Source organism: Triticum aestivum, chromosome 5B (genome assembly GCF_018294505.1).
Source record: "Triticum aestivum cultivar Chinese Spring chromosome 5B, IWGSC CS RefSeq v2.1, whole genome shotgun sequence".
Classification (NCBI taxonomy): Eukaryota; Viridiplantae; Streptophyta; class Magnoliopsida; order Poales; family Poaceae; genus Triticum; species Triticum aestivum.
In genome coordinates, this window is record NC_057807.1 from 533389449 (window position 1) to 533407321 (window position 17873).

The 17873-nt window shown below is 45.8% G+C and overlaps 1 protein-coding gene across 1 annotated transcript; it reads left to right on the forward strand.

Annotated features, from left to right (window-relative positions):
• The first annotated feature begins 262 nt into the window (after positions 1 to 262).
• LOC123112993 (chitin elicitor-binding protein) lies at positions 263 to 3158 on the forward strand. The gene is made up of 4 exons (XM_044534091.1): positions 263 to 1140; positions 2199 to 2316; positions 2482 to 2672; positions 2757 to 3158. Exons 1-4 carry the CDS (start codon positions 483 to 485, stop codon positions 2888 to 2890), a joined length of 1101 nt encoding a protein of 366 aa, XP_044390026.1. The 5' UTR covers positions 263 to 482; the 3' UTR covers positions 2891 to 3158.
• The last annotated feature ends 14715 nt before the right edge of the window (positions 3159 to 17873 follow it).

Genomic DNA, 17873 nt, shown 5'->3' on the forward strand with positions numbered 1-17873 from the left:
AATGAGGAAAACTGCAGTAAATGGACGCCGATATGAGGAAAGGGCGCACCTCGCCCGCCTGCCACCGCGACAGGCGGCCAGTGCTCCGGCCAGTGGACGCGCGCACACGGGGCCCGCTTACTACAAGCGCAGGTGTGCACCGTGCGACCAGAATCGCACGGCCTGGATCCCTCGTCAAAACCGCATTGACCACCCGCCAACGGCGTCCGAGGGCGGGGAACCCGGGAAGCGATGCCATTGCCTTGCCAGCCCCACCGCCCACCTCGCCCCCGCGTGCCGCCGTGCAGGCGCACTGCCCCACGCCACGGACCACCGCCACCGCTCTCCTCCTCCTCTACCTCCGCGCCATTGCGCCTCCCCAACATTTAAACAGCCAGACCAAACAAATTCACACACGCCGCCCCGTACTGCTCCACTGTACCACCACCCACACAGTCCCACTCTCCCACTAGCTCCAGCTCCAGCACGCTGCCACGCCGGCAATGGCGCCCCCCTGCTTCCTCCCCGCCCTCCTCCTCGTCACCCTCGCGGCGCTGTCCCCTACCCCGGCCGCGGCCGCGCGGTTCGCGTGCAACGCGACGGCGCCGCGGGCGTCCACCTGCCAGGCCCTGGTCTCCTACTCGCCGCCCAACGCCACCACTCTGGCGGCCGTCCGCGCGCTCTTCCAGCTCCGCTCGCACCGGGCGCTGCTCGCCTCCAACAACCTCCCGCTCTCCACGCCCACCACCGCCCCGGCCCCGTCCCCGGTCCGCGTCCGCCTGCCCTGCCTCTGCTCCGGCGGGGCCGGCGCCACCTTCCAGCGGCCCACGTACAAGGTCCGCGCGGGCGACACGCTCGACGCCGTCGCGCGCGGCGCCTTCGCGGGGCTCGTCACGTACCGCGACATCGCCGCCGCCAACAACGTGTCCGACCCCAACCGGGTCGCCGTGGGGCAGGAGCTCTGGGTGCCGCTGCCCTGCAGCTGCGACCCCGTCGGAGGGGAGCCCGTCGTGCACCTCACGTACGTCGCGCCTGCCGGGAGCTCCGTCGCCGGGATTGCGGAGGAGTACGGGACCACGGAGGAGACGTTACTGGCGCTCAACCGCATGCCCGACGCCAAGAGCCTCCTCGCCGGCCAGGTCCTCGACGTGCCGCTCCGAGGTAGTGCCGCCACAAAGACCTCTGTCTCTCTTTTCTTGTTGCTAACTTGCCATTGCTCCAAGATTCAGCTTTTTTTTTCTTCCTATATATGCATTTTGCCTCCTCTTTTTTGTTGTTCAATGATAAACCGTTAGGATATCTCTTCTTTTTGCGATAGTTTGCTACTGATAGCTTGTGCGATATGTACTTCTTTATTATTGGTGGATCCAACAAATTATAGGATACAATGGCAGTTGCTGATGTGAAGCTGCATCTATCAAACATTTTCTGAACTCTTTTTAGGTTCTTTCTACTGGTAAAAGTGGAGGGAGCCATGGAGATGCTTTGCCAACACAAAGTTGAAAGTTCTACTATCTCTTTTCTTGACCCTCTTTGACTCTTTGTAGATTGTAGTACGAGTAGTAGTACTTTTTCACAATGTCCCGAGGTTGCTTTTCAGATTGTTTACCCTGAAAAGTTGTGCTTGTGATGGGCAAAAAGGGGTTTTCTACCTAGCAAGTTGCAACACATATCATACCTCGGTTCAGATTAGAGTCTTGGATATGCTGCCACTTGAATCTGAAGTTATGAACAGTTAACATTTCTCGTATGGTATGGTTGATTCCAGGAGGTTATACATCTTCTTTCTCCGAGGAAAAAAATTGGACCAAAAGAATTGTAGTACTACTAGCCGGGTTAAATGATCGTAGCAGGACCAAATAATTCAGTCAAGAATCTATCTGTCTTCTAATTTGCAAGTCATTTGATATGTTCATACATATACCACCTGGTTAATTTGGGTTCTCCGATTCATGACAAAGCTTGTATATGTTGAGATGCTCGTTACAGTTTACTTTCTGCTCTTTATCTCTCTGAATTTGACTGAACTGCTGTCATCAAGCTTAACCTGGCATAGTGTCACGAACATTGTAACGCTTCCGCAAGTTAATACTCCATATAATATATACTACTGTACTTTTTGTTTGCGAGGGACATGGTATACCTTCGAATTGTACAGTTACTCATACAGAGTTCAGTTTAGAAATTCTGGTTTAACATACCGTGATACTTGTGTGCAGCTTGCTCTTCTGCCATTAGCAGCTCGGCCATCGATCGCAACCTCCGCGTCCCTAACGCGAGCTACATCCTGACGGCCAACAATTGCATCATGTGCGGCTGCAGCTCCACCACTTGGCAGTGAGTACTTCCTGGGCCAGTCAGCTTCTTCTCATTCCTACTAAATTATACTCCCTCCTTGTCCCAAGCTTGTCCCAGGGACAAGCTTCTCCGGACGGAGGGAGTACTGTACGTGCTACTGAAACTGACGAAATCTGAACTTGGCAATGCTCTGAAAATGTTCAGGCTGGACTGCCAGCCGACGCAAGGGTTGACACCCTCCTGCCCGGCGGCGAAATGCGGAGACCTGTTCCTCGGGAACACGTCGACGTCCGCCACCTCGACCTGCGAGAGCACAACGTGCTCCTACGCCGGCTACACGAACAGCACCTCGTTCACCATCCTCGCCAACCTCACCACCAGCTCCGTGTGCAACGGTGAGCGCTTAGCCATTGGCTGTACATTGTCATTGTTGTGTACAAATGCCATTGTCATTGACACCGGCTTGTTGGTTGTGGCAGCTGCTGGGGTATCGCCGGCCGCACAGCCGTCGCACTCCTCGGCGTCCAGATTGGGGTCGCCGGTGCGGTGGTCGGAGCTGATCGTCGGGCTTCATATCGCTCTGCTGTGCCTCGGGTTTCTGCGCCGTGATTGAGTAGCAATTCAGATTCTTGTCGCTGGACGTGTAGGTTTTAGTTCTGTCCTGTGAGTAATTTGGGACGCGCTGCGTGTGCGGCTTCGGTTTGCAGGATGTGTTGGAAGGCAGACGTGAGGGGAACACTCGTTCTGTGTTAGTAGAAGGTACTCGTAGATCAGATCGGGGCAGATTTGTAGTGCCGAACAGTATTTCCATCGTTTTTTGGTTTTAGCCTGGTGTTATCACTCTATAAAATCGGGATAAATGGGAGACCCTCTTTGTTTTAGGATTTCGCTACAAGCCGAACTCCAGGCTTTTAACCATGACAAATCAAACGTGTTTTTAGGATGGCAATTCTTTTTACTCCCTCCGTTTCTAAATATTTGTCTTTCTAGACATTCAAATGGATTACAACATACGGATGTATGTAGACATATTTTAGAGTGTAGATTCACTCATTTTACTCTGTATGTAGTCACTTGTTGAAATCTCTAAAAAGACAACTATTTAGGAACGGAGGGAGTAGCAAGCATGGCAATTCCTTCAGTTTTTGGCAATGATTTGCTATGCTTCTTAGAGGGAATTTTCATCCTTGTGTCAACTTAATTTGCCATTAAAAAAGCGTTAGCTATGGATTCTTCGCCGTTAAAGACAGATAAGAAATCAGATTCGGGGGTGAGAAGTGGCTAGTCAATGCTAGACTCGGAGAACAATATCCGGCTCTATATAATATAGTACATCATTTTGAAATCATGAGCAAATTACGATGAGATTTAATCCGAATAAACACAAAATAAATCATGACAGCAATATCAGAGATTGAATTAATCGTGCGGATTAGCATAGTAGATGAACAGATCGAATCTAAGGCATAAACCAGAATCATGAATTCTAAGGCATAGACCAGAATCATGAATTCTACCACGATGTCGAACAAGAGGGACAGAATCACATACGGTGCAATGGGAGCAGAACCATTGGCATTGACGTTGTCGCCCATGTCGTTGAGGAAGAGGTTGGCGAGGTCAGGGAAGAAGTCGTCGTTGCTAACAGTCGCGCGAGTGCGCTCCCCGAAAATCTGATCGTCCCTCCCCCGTAAAGGATCACGAGAGGCGAGGTTCGGAGGCCTGTTGTCCCTTCTCACGGTGCACGCCGGAAAGAGGGATGAAGAAGACTTGCGTGGCGGCGCAATGATCTGAAACGGTGCGAAACCATATGATGCGATGGTGTCTAGGGTAGATGTCTGCCTGACTATATAATACGGGTCGGGTAGGTCGTGGGAGTAAACCCCACGCCAAGTCGCGATCCAAAAAAATCAGAACGATTCGGTAATTAAAGCGTCTATTAATTATTAATTAATGACGCATTAATTTTCCCGAGTATAAAAATATAGACAACGTGCATAGCTTTGCTCTCCGCTCGGCTCATTCCCGAAACGCAAGCGCGGCGCGGAGGAGGAGGAGGAGCGCGCGTGTAGGTCTCCTCTTCTGATGCTCATACAAGTGTTAGAAGAGTTCACCTTACGAAGAGGTGCAACTCCCATTCAACTTCCGGGGTGGGACTAAACTTTAGTTCCACTCACGGCCATGCATGAATGGGCATGAGAATTTTAGATTTTTAGTTGGGCTTTGGGCCAAAGGCCTACTAACAAATTCCAACAATCCCTCACAAAATCTCACTGGCACATGTCATCATTTAGTTCCAAAACATTGTATATATATCGATGGTTAGTGGCGAAAACTCAAAACGGTGCCCGGGCTCATCTGCTCCCTCTCAGCAAAAAATTCAAAAAAAAAAATACTAGAAAAATTCAAAAAAAAATCCAATTTTTTGTGGTGGTAGATAATTTGACGCGTGAGGTTCGCCCCAAAATTCAACTTATTTGGACATCTGAGCAGCTTTCGGCAAAAAAGACAAATCTGGTCAAAACAGTGCGTGAACAGTAAACATTTTTACAGACCCTCATTTTGTCTTTTTTGCCGAGAGCTGCTCAGATGCTCAAATGAGTTGAGTTTTGGGGCGCACCTCACGCGTCAAATTATCTACCACCACAAAAAAAAATTGGAATTTTTTAAATTTTTCTAGTATTTGTTTTGAATTTTTTTCTAAGCATGGGTGCAGATTAGCCGCACTCTGTTTAGTGGAGACTATTAAGTTGAACTTTTACTTAGAACTTTATGATACGCTAGACCACAACTTGAATAGTGGACTATGCCTTGAACTACAAGTTTTTTGCGGGACTAGTTTCGCACAAATTCTTGACCGATATTAGGCTGCCGCAAGACTTTCCCGCGGGTGGAGCGTATACGTCATACTCCAGGGCCTTTCATGAAATTTATTAGAGAACACCCAATCTCACACACTGCGACTTTTAACAGTCAAATTCATATAGGTATGTTTCTCAGGAGATGTTCTGCAGGACGGCATCTCTTTAACTAAAATAAGCCACTCACAACACAATAAGATAACTATCAACCTGCCATGCAGATCAGGAGAGTATTGCATCTTCACGGAGTGGGGTCATTAATATTGGGATACTCTCCTCCCCGCTGACCAACAGCTTGTCTCCCACTTCTACTTCACGGGATCTCCGATCACTTAGAGTGGGTTACCACTGTGGACAACTCATACGGTGGGTCTCAAACCCATCTCCATCGATGCATTATCTATCACATTACTTTATAAACCCTTTATGAAGGGATTTTCCAAGTTTTTCAACATTTGGATATAATCCAACATAATAACTCCGGAGTTCTTCAATTTTCTAACAGATTTTAATCTCCCCTTCACATGCCTCGAGGACTTAATATTATCCTTAGAACTGTTTATCTTGACGATCACAGTTTGATTATCACAATTCATCAGGGTAGGGGGTATTCGTTTTTCAACCAAGGTAAGTCCATCAAGAGCTAATGAAGCCACTCTGCTTCAACAATGGCAGTGTCTAATGTTGTTAGTTCTGCTTCCATAGTTGACCTCGTTAAGATGGCCTGCTTGCAAGACTTCCAGGAAACAGCGTCACCACCAAGTGTAAAAACATAACCACTTGTGGCCTTAATCTCATCAGCATCAGATATCCAGTTTGAGTCACTATAACCCTCCAGTACCCTCGGATACCCGATGTAGTGAACCCCATAGCTCGTAGTGCCTTTCAAATAGCTCATAACTCTCTCAAGCACATGCCAATGATCATCTCCCGGTTTTGACACAAACCAGCTCAGTTTTCTCACAGCAAACAAGATGTCAGGCCTCATGGCACTCGCCAGATACATAAGCGAGCAAATAATCTGAGAATATCTCAGTTGATCTATAGCAATCTGTCGATTCTTTCGAAGCAACACACTAGCATCATATGGGGCTGGAGAGGGCTTGTAGTCAGTATACCCAAAACGACTCAAGACCTTTTCCACATAGTGAGATTGAAGCAGTGTAATCCCACCATTCTCATCCCTCAACAACTTGATGTACAGAATAACATCAACTACTCCTAGATCCTTCATCTCAAAACATCAAGATAAGAAATCCTTAACCTCCTTGATTAAATCAAGTTTGGTTCCAAAGATCAGTATGGCATCGACATACAGACAAAGAAAAATCCTTCGCCCCCACCATGGCGATAGTACACACACTTGTCACCTTTGTTTAGAACAAAGCCTGTAGCAGTTAATGTTGTTTCAAACTTCTCATGCCACTCCTTAGGAGCTTGTTTAAGGCTATATAAAGACTTTAATAGCTTGCACACCTTTCCTTCCTGACCAGGTACTAAAAAACCATTTGGCTAATCCATGTAAATTTCCTCGTTCAACTCTCCATTCAGGAAGTCGTCTTAATGTCCATTTGATGAACAAGAAGACCGTGTGAGGCAACCAGTGATAGTAGCACCCGAATAGTGGTCAGTCTAGCCGCAAGTGAGTAAATGTCAAAGAAGTCTTCTCCTTCTTTCTGGGTATAACCCTTGGCCACAAGCCGTGCCTTGTACTTTTCAATCGTACCATCAGGTCTAAGTTTTTTCTTGAACACCCACTTACATCCTACAGGTTTATACCCATAAGGATGATTAGTGATTTCCCAGGTTCTGTTAGTTAAAATGGAATCCATCTCGCTGTGGACAACTTCTTCCGGTAGTCAGCATCGGGAGATGCATAGGCTTATGAAATAGTCCTGGGTGTGTCATCCACGAGGTACACAATAAAATCATCACCAAAGGACTTCATAGTCCTCTGTCTCTTACTCTTTATAGGAGTTTCATTGTCATCCGCCACAGGATTCTCAACATATTCCATCGCAATGGTGCATTCAAGAATTATACCTAATTCCTAACTTGATAGAGTAGATAAATCCTGGTTTGATGAACTCGACATATCCTTCATAGGAAATATGTCCTCAAAGAAAGTCGCATCATTCGACTCCATAATTGTACCAACATGCATAGCCCAGAAGAACACAATTCACGGTTTTTGGTCCAAATTTGTGCTTCATGGGAATTGGTATATTGACTTTTGCCAAACAACCCCAAGTACGTAGGTAGGAGAGTTTCAATCTTTTCATTTCCCATTCCTAAAATGGAGTCATGGTCTTATGATTTGTGGGAACTCGGTTTAGGACATGACATGCAGTCATTAGCGCCTCCCCCCACCATGCCTTGGAGAGACCCGATGTGTCTAACACGGCGTTAACCAAATCAGTTAGAGTTTGGTTCTTTCTTTCGGCCACCCCATTTGACTGAGGTGAGTAGGGAGGCATCCTCTCATGATTTATACCATGTTTCGCACAAAACAAATCAAATTCATTGGAAAAATACTCCACCATGATCAGACCTAAATCGTTTAAATTTTTAATCAAGTTGGTTCTCTGCTTCAGCCTTATACTACCTCCGTCCGGGTTTAGAGGGCCGGAGAGCTAGTACAGCAGGACCAAGGCACTTGCGCGTGATGCTTTGGTCTTCCCCCAAAGGCTGCACCCTACATGCATGCACCCAGTGAATAGCCGGCATGCAGCAGAGTAATTCTCTCCCCTGCCTGCATGCAGTGCGCTCAGCCAATCTTCTCGCGAGCCAGCAGGGCAATTAAAGCATCCGGCCTTGTAATTGTGTACGACATGGGCTGGCTAACCGGACTTGTATACCCGGGCGGAGGTAGTAGTTTTTAAAGAAATTTAAAGCCTCGTCTTTTGATTTCAGAAGATACACATAACAATATCTAGTGGAGTCATCAATCAACGTCATGAAGTATTTCTTTCCACCTTTTATCAACACGCCATTCATCTCACAAAGATCAGAATGTATAAGCTCTAGTGGCGCCAAGTATCTTGCCTCTGCAGTCTTATGGGATTTGTGAGGTTTCTTAGCTTGAACACACACACTTGGCACTTGGTGAAGGAAATATGCCCTAGAGGCAATAATAAAGTTATTATTTATTTCCTCATATCATGATAAATGTTTATTATTCATGCTAGAATTGTATTAACCGGAAACATAATACATGTGTGAATACATAGACCAACATAACGTCACTAGTATGCATGTACTTGACTAGCTCATTAATCAAAGATGGTTATGTTTCCTAACCATAAACATGTGTTGTCATTTGATTAATGGGATCACATCATTAGGAGAATGATGTGATTGACATGACCCATTCCATTAGCCTAGCACTTGATCGTTTAGTATATTGCTATTGCTTTCTTCATGACTTATACATGTTCCTGTAACTATCAGATTATGCAACTCCCGTTTACCGGAGGAACACTTTGGGTGCTACCAAACTTCACAACGTAACTGGGTGATTATAAAGGAGTACTACAGGTGTCTCCAAAGGTACATGTTGGGTTGGCGTATTTCGAGATTAGGTTTTGTCACTCCGATTGTCGGAGAGGTATCTCTGGGCCCTCTCGGTAATGCACATCACTATAAGCCTTGCAAGCAATGTAGCTAATTAGTTAGTTACGGAATGATGCATTACGTAATGAATAAAGAGACTTGCCGATAACGAGATTGAACTAGGTATTGGATACCGACGATCGAATCTCGGGCAAGTAACATACCGATGACAAAGGGAACAATGTATGTTGTTATGCGGTTTGACCGATAAAGATCTTCGTAGAATATGTAGGAGCCAATATGAGCATCCAGGTTCCGCTATTGGTTATTGACCGAGAATAGTTCTAGGTCATGTCTACATAGTTCTCGAACCCGTAGGGTCCGCACGCTTAACGTTACGATGATAGTTTTATTATGAGTTCATAAGTTTTGATGTACCGAAGTTTGTTCGGATTCCCGGATGTGATCACGGACATGACAAGGAGTCTCTAAATGGTCAAGACATAAATATTGATATATTGGAAGCCTATGTTTGGACATCGGAAGTGTTTCGGGTGAAATTGGCATTTTACCGGAGTACCGGGAGGTTACCGGAACCCCCCGGTGACCTAATGGGCCTTAGTGGGGCTAGTGGAGGAAGAGGAGAAGGGGCCAAGGGGCAGCCGCGCGCCCCTCCCCCCAAGTCCGAATAGGACAAGGAGGGGGGCGGCGCCCCCCCTTTCCTTTCCCCCTCTCCTCCTTCCCCCCAAGTCCTAGTCCAACTAGGGAAGGGGGGAGTCCTACTCCCGGTGGGAGTAGGACTCCTCCGGCGCACCTCCTACTAGGGCCGGCTGCACCCCCCCTTGCTCCTTTATATACGGGGGTAGGAGGCACCCCATGACACACAAGTTGATCTACGGATCGTTCCTTAGCCGTGTGCGGTGCCCCCCTCCACCATATTCCACCTCGGTCATATCGTCGCGGAGTTTAGGCGAAGCCCTGCGCCGGTAAAGCATCATCATCGTCACCACGCTGTCGTGCTGACGGAACTCATCCCCGACACTTTGCTGGATCGGAGTCCGGGGATCGTCATCGAGCTGAACGTGTGCTGAACTTGGAGGTGCCGTACGTTCGGTACTTGGATCGGTCGGATCGTGAAGACGTACGACTACATCAACCGCGTTGTCATAACGCTTCCGCTTACGGTCTACGTGGGTACGTGGACAACACTCTCCCCTCTCGTTGCTATGCCATCACCATGATATTGCGTGTGCGTAGGATTTTTTTTGAAATTACTATGTTCCCCAACAGTGGCATCCGAGCCTAGGTTTTATGGGTTGATGTTATATGCACGAGTAGAACACAAGTGAGTTGTGGGCGATACAAGTCATACTGCTTACCGGCATGTCATACTTTGGTTCAGCGGTATTGTTGGATGAAGCGGCCCAGACCGACATTACGCGTACGCTTACGCAAGACTGGTTTTACCATCGTGCTTTGCACACAGGTGACTAGCGGGTGTCTGTTTCTCCAACTTTAGTTGAACCGAGTGTGGCTACGCCCGGCCCTTGCGAAGGTTAAAACAGCACCAACTTGACGGACTATCGTTGTGGTTTTGATGCGTAGGTAAGAACGGTTCTTGCTCAGCCCGTAGCAGCCACGTAAAACTTGCAACAACAAAGTAGAGGACGTCTAACTTGTTTTTGCAGGGCATGTTGTGATGTGATATGGTCAAGACGTGATGAGATATAAGTTGTTGTATGAGATGATCATGTTTTGTTGAAGTTATCGACAACTGGCAGAAGTCATATGGTTGTCTGTTTGTTGTATAAGATGCAAGTGCCAAATAATTGCTTTACTTTATCGCTATACGATAGCAATAGTTGCAAGAGCAATAGTTGGCGAGACGACCATGTGACGACACATTGATATAGATCAAGATGATGAAGATCATGGTGTCGTGCCGGTGACGATAGAGATCATGACAGTACTTTGGAGATGGAGATCAAAGGCGCAAGATGATCATGGCCATATCATGTCACATATTTTGATTGCATATGATGTTTATCTTTTATACATCTTATTTTGCTTAGTTTGACGGTAGCATTTTAAGATGATCTCTCACTAATTATCAGGAAGTGTTCTCCCTGAGTATGCACCGTTGCGAAAGTTCTTCGTGCTGAGACACCACGTGATGATCGGGTGTGATAGGCTCTACGTTCAAATACAACGGGTGCAAAACAGTTGCACACGCGGAATACTCAGGTTAAACTTGACGAGCCTAGCATATAACAAATATGGCCTCGGAACACGGAGACCGAAAGATCGAGCGTGAATCATATAGTAGATATGGTCAACATATTGATGTTCACCGTTGAAACTACTCCATCTCACGTGATGATCGGACATGATGTAGTTGATATGGATCACGTAATCACTTAGAGGATTAGAGGGATGTCTATCTAAGTGAGAGTTCTTAAGTAATATGATTAATTGAACCTAAATTTATCATGAACTTAGTACCTGATAGTATTTTGCTTGTCTATGTTTGTTGTAGATAGATGGCTCGTGTTGTTGTTCCGTTGAATTTTAATGCGTTCCTTGAGAAAGCAAAGTTGAAAGATGATGGTAGCAATTACACGGAGTGGGTCCGTAACCTGAGGATTATCCTCATTGCTGCACAGAAGAATTACGTCGTGGAAGCACCGTTGGGTGCCAGGCCTGCTGCTGATGCAACTGACGACGTTAAGAACGTCTGGCAGAGCAAAGCTGATGACTACTCGATAGTTCAGTGTGCCATGCTTTACGGCTTAGAACCGGGTCTTCAACGACGTTTTGAACGTCATGGAGCACATGAGATGTTCCAGGAGTTGAAGTTAATATTTCAAGCAAATGCCCGGATTGAGAGATATGAAGTCTCTAATAAGTTCTATAGCTGCAAGATGGAAGAGAATAGTTTTGTCAGTGAACACATACTCAAAATGTCTGGGTATGATAATCACTTGATTCAACTGGGAGTTAATCTTCCTGATGATAGTGTCATTGACAGAATTCTTCAATCACTGCCACCAAGCTATAAGAGCTTCATGATGAACTATAATATGCAAGGGATGGACAAGACTATCCCCGAGCTCTTCGTTATGCTAAAAGCCACGGAGGTAGAAATCAAGAAGGAGCATCAAGTGTTGATGGTTAACAAGACCACCAGTTTCAAGAAAAAGGGCAAAGGGAAGAAGAAGGGGAACTTCAAGAAGAACAGCAAACAAGTTGCTGCTCAAGAGAAGAAACCCAAGTCTGAACCTAAGCCTGAGACTGAGTGCTTCTACTGCAAGCAGACTGGACACTGGAAGCGGAACTGTCCCAAGTATTTGGCGGATAAGAAGGATGGCAAAGTGAACAAAGGTATATGTGATATACATGTTATTTATGTGTACCTTACTAATGCTCGCAGTAGTACCTGGGTATTTGATACTGGTTCTGTTGCTAATATTTGCAACTCGAAACAGGGACTACGGATTAAGCGAAGATTGGCTAAGGACGAGGTGACGATGCGCGTGGGAAATGGTTCCAAAGTCGATGTGATCGCGGTCGGCACGCTACCTCTACATCTACCATCGGGATTAGTTTTAGACCTAAATAATTGTTATTTGGTGCCAGTGTTGAGCATGAACATTATATCTGGATCTTGTTTGATGCGAGACGGTTATTCATTTAAGTCAGAGAATAATGGTTGTTCTATTTATATGAGTAATATCTTTTATGGTCATGCACCCTTGAAGAGTGGTCTATTTTTATTGAATCTCGATAGTAGTGATACACATATTCATAGTGTTGAAACCAAAAGATGTAGAGTTGATAATGATAGTGCAACTTATTTGTGGCACTGCCGTTTGGGTCATATCGGTGTAAAGCGCATGAAGAAACTCCATGCTGATGGGCTTTTGGAATCACTTGATTATGAATCACTTGGTACTTGCTAACCGTGCCTCATGGGCAAGATGACTAAAACGCCATTCTCCGGAACTATGGAGCGAGCAACTGATTTGTTGGAAATCATACATACTGATGTTTGTGGTCCAATGAATGTTGAGGCTCGCGGCGGGTATCGTTATTTTCTCACCTTCACAGATGATTTGAGCAGATATGGGTATATCTACTTAATGAAACACAAGTCTGAAACATTTGAAAAGTTCAAAGAATTTCAGAGTGAAGTGGAAATCATCGTAACAAGAAAATAAAATTTCTACGATCTGATCGTGGAGGAGAATATTTGAGTTACGAGTTTGGTCTACATTTGAAACAATGCGGAATAGTTTCGCAACTCACGCCACCCAGAACACCACAACGAAATGGTGTGTCCGAACGTCGTAATCGTACTTTACTAGATATGGTGCGATCTATGATGTCTCTTACTGATTTACCGCTATCGTTTTGGGGTTATGCTTTAGAGACGGCCGCATTCACGTTAAATAGGGCACCATCAAAATCCGTTGAGACGATGCCTCATGAACTGTGGTTTGGCAAGAAACCAAAGTTGTCGTTTCTTAAAGTTTGGGGTTGCGATGCTTATGTGAAGAAACTTCAACCAGATAAGCTCGAACCCAAATCGGAGAAATGTGTCTTCATAGGATACCCAAAAGAAACTGTTGGGTACACCTTCTATCACAGATCTGAGGGCAAGATTTTCGTTGCTAAATTCGGATCCTTTCTAGAGAAGGAGTTTCTCTCGAAAGAAGTGAGTGGGAGGAAAGTAGAAATTGATGAGGTATCTGTACCTGCTCCCTAATTGGAAAGTAGTTCATCACAAGAACCGGTTCCTGTGACAACTAAACCAATTAGTGAGGAAGCTAATGATATTGATCATGAAACTTTAGATCAAGTTTCTACTGAACCTCGTAGGTCTACCAAAGTAAGATCCGCACTAGAGTGGTACGGTAATCCTATTCTGGAAGTCATGTTACTTGACCATGACGAACCTACGAACTATGAGGAAGCGATGATGAGCCCAGATTCCGCAAAATGGCTGGAGGCCATGAAATCTGAGATGGGATCCATGTATGAGAACAAAGTATGGACTTTGGTTGACTTGCCCGATGATCGGCAAGCCATTGAGAATAAATGGATCTTTAAGAAGAAGACTGACGCTGATGGTAATGTAACTGTCTATAAAGCTCGACTTGTTGCGAAAGGTTTTCGACAAGTTCAAGGGGTTGACTACGATGAGACTTTCTCACCCGTAGCGATGCTTAAGTCTGTCCGAATCATGTTAGCAATTGCCGCATTTTATGATTATGAAATTTGGCAAATGGATGTCAAAACTGCATTCTTGAATGGATTTCTGGAAGAAGAGTTGTATATGATGCAACCAGAAGGTTTTGTTGATCCAAAAGGTGCTAACAAAGTGTGCAAGCTCCAGCGATCCATCTATGGACTGGTGCAAGCATCTCGGAGTTGGAATAAACGCTTTGATAGTGTAATCAAAGCATATGGTTTTATATAGACTTTTGGAGAAGCCTGTATTTACAAGAAAGTGAGTGGGAGCTCTATAGCATTTCTGATATTATATGTAGATAACATATTACTAATTGGAAATGATATAGAATTTCTGGATAGCATAAAGGGATACTTGAATAAAAGTTTTTCAATTAAAGACCTCGGTGAAGCTGCTTACATATTGGGCATCAAGATTTATAGAGATAGATCGAGACGCTTAATAGGACTTTCACAAAGCACATACCTTGATAAAATTTTGAAAAAGTTCAAAATGGATCAGGCAAAGAAAGGGTTCTTGCCCGTGCTACAAGGTGTGAAATTGAGTCAGACTCAATGCCCGACCACAGCAGAAGATAGAGAGGAAATGAAAGATGTTCCCTATGCTTCAGCCATAGGCTCTATCATGTATGCAATGCTGTGTACCAGACCTGACGTATGCTTAGCAATAAGCTTGGCAGGAAGGTACCAAAGTAATCCAGGAGTGGATCACTGGACAGCGGTCAAGAACATCCTGAAATACTTGAAAAGGACTAAGGATATGTTTCTCATATATGGAGGTGACAAAGAGCTAATCGTAAATGGTTACGTCGATGCAAGCTTTGACACTGATCCGGACGATTCTAAATCACAAACCGGATACGTGTTTTTATTAAACGGTGGAGTTGTAAGTTGGTGCAGTTCTAAACAAAGCGTCGTGGCGGGATCTACATGTGAAGCGGAGTACATAGCTGCTTCGGAAGCAGCAAATGAAGGAGTCTGGATGAAGGAGTTCATTTCCGATCTAGGTGTCATACCTAGTGCATCGGGACCAATGAAGATCTTCTGTGACAATACTGGTGCAATTGCCTTGGCAAAGGAATCCAGATTTCACAAGAGGACCAAGCACATCAAGAGACGCTTCAATTCCATCCAGGACCAAGTCCAGGTGGGAGACATAGAGATTTGCAAGATACATACGGATCTGAATGTTGCAGACCCATTGACTAAGGCTCTCTCACGAGCAAAACATGATCAGCACCAAGACTCCATGGGTGTTAGAATCATTACTGTGTAATCTAGATTATTGACTCTAGTGCAAGTGGGAGACTGAAGGAAATATGCCCTAGAGGCAATAATAAAGTTATTATTTATTTCCTCATATCATGATAAATGTTTATTATTCATGCTAGAATTGTATTAACCGGAAACATAACACATGTGTGAATACATAGACCAATATAAGGTCACTAGTATGCCTCTACTTGACTAGCTCATTAATCAAAGATGGTTATGTTTCCTAACCATAGACATGTGTTGTCATTTGATTAATGGGATCACATCATTAGGAGAATGATGTGATTGACATGACCCATTCCATTAGCCTAGCACTTGATCGTTTAGTATATTGCTATTGCTTTCTTCATGACTTATACATGTTCCTGTAACTATGAGATTATGCAACTCCCGTTTACCGGAGGAACACTTTGGGTGCTACCAAACATCACAACGTAACTGGGTGATTATAAAGGAGTACTACAGGTGTCTCCAAAGGTACATGTTGGGTTGGCGTGTTTCGAGATTAGGTTTTGTCACTCCGATTGTCGGAGAGGTATCTCTGGGCCCTCTCGGTAATGCACATCACTATAAGCCTTGCAAGGGCAAAACTGCATGTGCGCCGTATACCATAAAAGATGGTGTGAATCCGGTAGTACGGTTGGGCGTTGTCCGCAGCCCCCAGAGTACAGAGTCGAGTTCCTCTACCCAGTGCGTGTCAGATTTCGTAAGGGACCGCACTAGTCTGGGTTTGATGCCGTTCATTATTAGACCATTTGCTCGTTCCACTTGACCGTTGGTTTGAGGATGATAGACTGAAGCATAATCTAGCTTAATGCCCATATTTTGGCACCATAATTTAACCTCGTCGGCCGTGAAGTTCGTGTCGTTATCGGTAATGATGCTACGGGAGACGCCATAACGGTGTACTACCCCGGATATAAAGTCTATCACTGGTCCGGACTCTGCCGTTTTAACTGGCTTGGCCTCTATCCATTTGGTGAATTTGTCCACCATGACCAATAGGTACCTTTGCTTGTGGGTTCCCCCTTTAAGGGGTCCAACCATGTCAAGCCCCCAGACCGCGAACGGCCAGGTAATGGGTATAGTTTTGAGGGCGGTGGGTGGCATATGGCTCTGATTAGCAAAGAGCTGACAACCAACGCATCATCTGCCCGGGCCGTCGGCCAATAAAATCATGTACGGAAGGCCTTGCCTACAAGGGCCCGAGCTGCGGCGTGGTGTCCGCCTAGTCCGGCATGAATTTCAGCCAGAAGGTTTCGCCCTTCCTCTTCGGAGATACACCTTTGAAGGACTCCGGTTGTGCTTTTCTTATACAGCTCTCCCTCGTGCACCTTGTAGGCTTTAGATCGCCGAACTATGCAGCGGGCCTCATTTTGGTCCTCGGGAAGTTCCTGCCTAATTAAGTTGGCTAGGAATGGCTCTGTCCACGGGGCAATTACTGCCATTATTTCGTGGGCTAAAGGTGTTATTTCGTCGGCTGAGCCGCCGATTATGTCAGACTGTTCTGTGTTGGGTAGTGCGGCCGCTTCCGGGTTGTTATTTCCGGACTCCTCTTCCCATAGTACGGATGGCTTAAAGAGCCGTTCCAGGAAGATGTTTGGAGGTACAGCGTCGCGTTTCGCACCGATACATGCCAATATGTCGGCTGCTTGGTTATTATCCCGGGCTACGTGGTGGAATTCAAGTCCTTTGAACCGGGTTGACATTTTTAGGACAGCGTTACGATAGGCTGCCATCTTCGGATCTTTGGCTTCAAAGTCTCCATTTACTTGGGATATTGCAAGGTTTGAATCCACGCGCACCTCTAGGCGTTGAATGCCCATGGAGATTGCCATCCGGAGGCCATGTAGGAGGGCCTCATATTCGGCTGCATTGTTGGAGTCCGTGTACATTATCTGAAGTACGTATTGGACTGTATCCCCGGTTGGGGACGTCAATACGATGCCAGCCCCCAAGCCGGCCAACATTTTGGAGCCGTCGAAATGCATAGTCCAATTGGAGTATGCGTCGTACTCTTTAGGGAGTTCGGCTTCAGTCCATTCGGCGACAAAGTCGGCCAAGACTTGCGACTTTATAGCTCGCCGAGGTTTGTAAGTTATATCAAATGGTAAGAGCTCAATGGCCCATTTAGCAATCCTGCCCGTTGCATCGCGGTTGTTTATAATGTCATTGAGGGGCACTTCGGAGGCCACTGTTATCGAACACTCTTGAAAGTAGTGTCGGAGCTTCCGGGATGCCATGAACACTGCGTATGCTATTTTTTGATAGTGCGGGTAGCGGGACTTGCAGGGAGTTAAGACAGCAGATACATAGTACACTGGTTTTTGAAGAGGGAATTTATGCCCTTCTGTTTCTCGTTCGACGACGAGCACCGCGCTTACAACTTGATGTGTTGCCGCGATATATAACAACATGGGTTCACCCAAGTTAGGCGCAGCCAGGACCGGATTTGTTGCCAATATGGCCTTTATTTCTTCGAGTCTGGCAGTGGCAGCATCCGTCCACTCGAAGTGTTCGGTGCGCCTGAGGAGGCGATAAAGGGGCAATGCCTTTTCTCCCAAACGGGAGATGAAGCGGCTTAGAGCCGCCATGCATCCAGTCAATTTTTGTATTTGTTTGAGATCTTTTGGAATATCCAGTTGTGACAGAGCTCGG

What these genes read in the sequence shown, in the direction of transcription:
- LOC123112993 (XM_044534091.1), top strand. Translation starts at nt 483, where the DNA reads ATGGCGCCCCCCTGCTTCCTCCCCGCCCTCCTCCTCGTCACCCTCGCG. An exon ending in TGCAGCTCCACCACTTGGCA is followed by an intron (nt 2,317 to 2,481) that starts GTGAGTACTTCC and finishes GAAAATGTTCAG; the next exon opens with GCTGGACTGCCAGCCGACGC. An exon ending in CACCAGCTCCGTGTGCAACG is followed by an intron (nt 2,673 to 2,756) that starts GTGAGCGCTTAG and finishes TGGTTGTGGCAG; the next exon opens with CTGCTGGGGTATCGCCGGCC.